The 4223-nt window shown below is 41.1% G+C and overlaps 1 protein-coding gene across 1 annotated transcript; it reads right to left on the bottom strand.

Annotated features, from left to right (window-relative positions):
• Positions 1 to 1571: 1571 nt before the first annotated feature.
• Positions 1572 to 3927, bottom strand: LOC140766201 (cytokinin riboside 5'-monophosphate phosphoribohydrolase LOG1-like). The gene is made up of 7 exons (XM_073105668.1): positions 3488 to 3927; positions 3225 to 3322; positions 3071 to 3101; positions 2879 to 2978; positions 2392 to 2462; positions 2153 to 2296; positions 1572 to 2068 (listed from the first exon to the last, which is right to left on the bottom strand). Exons 1-7 carry the CDS (start codon positions 3638 to 3640, stop codon positions 1976 to 1978), a joined length of 690 nt encoding a protein of 229 aa, XP_072961769.1. The 5' UTR covers positions 3641 to 3927; the 3' UTR covers positions 1572 to 1975.
• Between the last annotated feature and the right edge of the window lie 296 nt (positions 3928 to 4223).

Genomic DNA, 4223 nt, shown 5'->3' with positions numbered 1-4223 from the left:
TCTGCACATAAAATTTGAAACTCATACATGAGCCAAACTTGAACACACAAAAAGTCACAAGTGGGTATATATAGATATATGTATACGTATATTAGCGAGTTGACGTCCGACAAAGTAGCTTTGCCTTTGTCTTTCACCATTGGCCACCTTGTGTCACACGTCCATCACCATCCAGTGAGGCATCTTGGTTTCAAGTTGGAAGAAAGTGTGCATACTGTTGCTATATAATATTCATGTGCTTCCTTAAAATAGTAAAGTATGGCTACGTGCCAGACTTGTAGGAGCTACCCCCAAAATAGGCTATGTATCGTGAAGTACAAGTGGTTCCAGCCTTATCCTTTTCTTCCTTGGTTTTATGATAGGCTTTGAGATCTTAGGTTGTTAAGACACTTAGGCAAATGGGCAGCACTCATCTCATAAAGTGGATCCTACTGATCATTCACTCGTTCTCATGCACTCCTTTTCAACTTAATTTCACTTATTCTTGATCCTAGGACTCAATTCTTATACATTAATCCTAAATAATCTCTCTCTTTATTGATACATGGGGTCTATATCTATTAACTACTCTCTAAAGTTTAATCCTGCTTAGTTTACCCTTCTTACAAATAAATAAATAAAATTAAGAATGAACGTATAATCTATCTTCTAACCAACTCGTAAAGAGAACAATCATGTAACGTTGATCTACTTGGGTTTTGTAGTTATTGGGTTAGATAAGATTTTAGTAGGGTTGGTACCTTCAACCTTTAGCAATTGTAGTCAACTAAGTTTGGTTTAGAGGATCACTAAGTAATACTTGTTTTAATTACTAATCTCATTCGCATTGGTATCAGCGTTTGACTTTGAAGCCTAACCACCTCTTATCCTCCTCCCATGTTCTTGGTGCCTTTTTGTAATGGATTTATCTTTCAATAAAGCATAAGAAACTAAATGCAGTGACTGAGGAAGGACCACCTCCATTTGAGTCTTATCCATAGTTGATGAGATAGATTCTCTTTCAATCCCTATAATTAATTCTTGATGATATAAGAAAATGGGAGTTATATATAGACTTACAATTTTAGTGTTTAAAACCTCTTATCAATCCACAAGAGAAATACTTAAAAGGCTATGGAAATTCCCTAAATAATGTTTATATATGTATACAATTGGGAGATGATTGACTTAATTATGTAATCAAATACTTTCCCAATCCCTGGTAGGTGTGTGTGTGTGTATATATATCTTTTTTATCTTTGACTCTCCACACAAAGAATTCTTTCACGTGCTCACAGAGTCTCTCCCATGATCCCATCCTTTGTCCTCAGAGCTACCACCCAAACCCAGACCCACGCCCACCAATCCCCTCGCCCCATCTTCAAACCTGCGGTGGCGAAAGAAGCCACGTTTCACTCCGCCCGCGCACTACGAGTCCCCTATCCTTATCCTCAGCGCGTCCACCTCCTGGGCCCACTCGGGACAGAGATATCTCTCCGCTTGGACTGGGTCCCACCCAGGTCACAGTAGCCCGCAGACCACAACAGTCGAGCAAACCCAAAACAAAAGTAAAAGGTAAAAGAAAAACCAAATAATAATAATAATAATAATAAATTGAGATACAATACATTATTCCGTCTACCGACATGGGAAACAGACGTAGTTAATTCCTTTTTTATTTTTTTTTCCTTTTTCTCCCCCGCGGTCTGAGGTCAAAAAAGTCAAATCACCCAGAAAAGAAGGTGAAGAGGACAAGTCATCGCGGGACCCACTTCCAATGTCACCAAGAATAAGCAGCAAACCAAAAAAAAGGACAAGAAAGCCACCTGGACTTTAAAATTAGCGTGAAAGATAAAAAGACTAATATACATATCTCTCTCTCTCTCTCTCTCTCTCTCTCTCTCTCTCTATATATATATATAATATATATGATATATATAGCTACAAACTTGGGTGTAGTGTTGGGTTAAGATTATACAAGGCCTTTTTGATTTGGTCAACGCGAGATGTCTGACTTAGCTGGGTGGCCGATCTGCTCCATCTCCCAGCTGAGCTTGAGTGCAGACCCATCATGCATCGGAACATAATCCTACGTCACATCAAATAAATCTATCATCAGATTCACCACCACCGTTTCTCTGTCACCTTAAATTTTATTAATTAATACAAATACCTCGAGCTTAGATAATAGCTCATGGGCCGTTTGCGCCGAGATGATGATATGGCGTGCGGCCGGCGTGATGAACCCCTCGTCGACGGCCTTGTCGATGAAAGATAACAGGGAGTTGTAGTAGCCATCCACGTTCAACAGCCCCACCTGTTTAATTAACAACAAACAAGACAGTACGTATATTAACCTAATTAATCTTAGAATTGAATACAAAAATAAAAATAAAAATAAAAAATAATTACCGGCTTGTCATGGATCCCTAGCTGAGCCCAAGTAATGACTTCAAGTAGCTCTTCTAATGTCCCATAGCCACCTAATCACCAAGAGATAGAGAGAGAGAGAGGGGGGTCATCAAATTAACTTTAATTAATTAAAATAGTTGTTGATCATGTGGGTCACAAGAATAGTGTCGTAAAGTCTAAAACACTATATTCACATCCTCACAGAAGGTGCTGTTGAATCACATGGGGTCATACAAATAGTGATCCAAGTTACATGACACATCATGCATGATATGGATGGCCTCAATTATACTCATCAAGGAAAACAACTAGGCTTCGAATGATCAGCAGAGGAGCTTGTTATGTATCCCGTGGTCCATCATCATGCGTCCATGAGACATGAACTACTTGACTTAACTAAGAATTAATTAACACCATTGTACGTACGGATTCGAATTGTAGCCGGATCCTGTGGAATCCCGGATGTAGGAAAATGGGGGTTGCTTACCGGGCAATGCGATGAAGGCGTCGGCTTGGCGGGCCATCTCGGCCTTGCGTTGGTGCATGCCGGAGACTGCTCTCACCTCTCCGACGGTCTCTCCTGTTATCTGGAGGAGATTAATACAACACAAAACTCATGCAGTTAAATATTAGACATACGTGTATGTACTAAATTGGTACTTTAAGGATTGCAGCCTACCTCTCTTGGCATCAGAGTCCTCGGAATAACCCTGCAAAAGTACCCAGAAAAGAGAAGATGAGATACTTTATAAGACTTCAGAGAGAGAGAGAGAGGAGAGATCTAGGGAGAGAGAGAGAGAGAGAGAGAGAGAGAGAGAGAGAGAGAGAGAGACCCTAATACATGGCGGCCGCCGTCATAGACAGCTTGGGAGACGAGTCCCATGAGACCAACACTACCGCCGCCATAGACTAAGTCTATGTTCCTCTCCACCTGCAAGCCAAAGCATGGTATAATTAGTTCAATAGAATCCAATCCGAAGGAGGGGAAATAGAGAAATTGCCCGCTTGGGTCTTCTCTCTCTTTCTCCAAAGTTACAATTCTAAGAGGAGGAGATAGAAAGAAGGAGCTCGATGGGAAGAGAACAAGAGGACAAACCAATTCGTGGCCAAGTTGGATTGCAGCAACCTGGTAGGTTGGCTTCTTGCCAGGGCTACTCCCACAGAAGACACACACCCTATTGAAGCGAGAGGAGGAGGAAGAGGTGGAAGACCTCTTTAGTAGTTGTTGAGCTTCTTCTTGCTCGTCCATGGTTTCCTTCTTCTCCTACGGTGGAACAGGGGAAGAACAGAGGAAATCTCTTCTTCTACTCTATATTTCTCTCACACTCAACAGGGGAAGAAGAGAACAAACAATTGACCTCTTTGTTGGTTGCTTCTAATGCTCTCTCTCTCTCTCTCACTCTCTCTCTCTCTCTCTCTCTCTCTCTCTCTCTCTCTCTCTCTCTCTCTCTGTGTGTGTGTGTGTGTGTGTGTCTCTACCCTTCTCCTCTTGAAGGGGGATGAGGGGGGGTTCAGCTGTGAAGGGGAGCAGAGATATATAGGCTGATGGGGGTCCTTTTAAGTCCAAAAAGCTCTGTTCCTATAAAAAGAAGAATGTGATTCAAAAGGTTTATCCTTTCAAAATCATCCGCTTTAGTAAGTTTTTCCCAATTAGGTGAGAGAAAAACTATACGATATCACTCAAAATAAAATTAATTATCACTACAAAAATCGATATAAAAGGGCTGTCGCTTAGTCCAACGATCAGACTCGCTCAAATCCTACATGTTGATAGTATGTTGATAGGAGGAGTCTCATGCACTATGACGTCTTTCTGATATAAATAAATAAAT

This window comes from Typha angustifolia, chromosome 8 (genome assembly GCF_048772165.1).
Source record: "Typha angustifolia cultivar Huaian chromosome 8, ASM4877216v1, whole genome shotgun sequence".
Classification (NCBI taxonomy): Eukaryota; Viridiplantae; Streptophyta; class Magnoliopsida; order Poales; family Typhaceae; genus Typha; species Typha angustifolia.
This window is presented reverse-complemented; position numbering and strand designations above follow the sequence as displayed.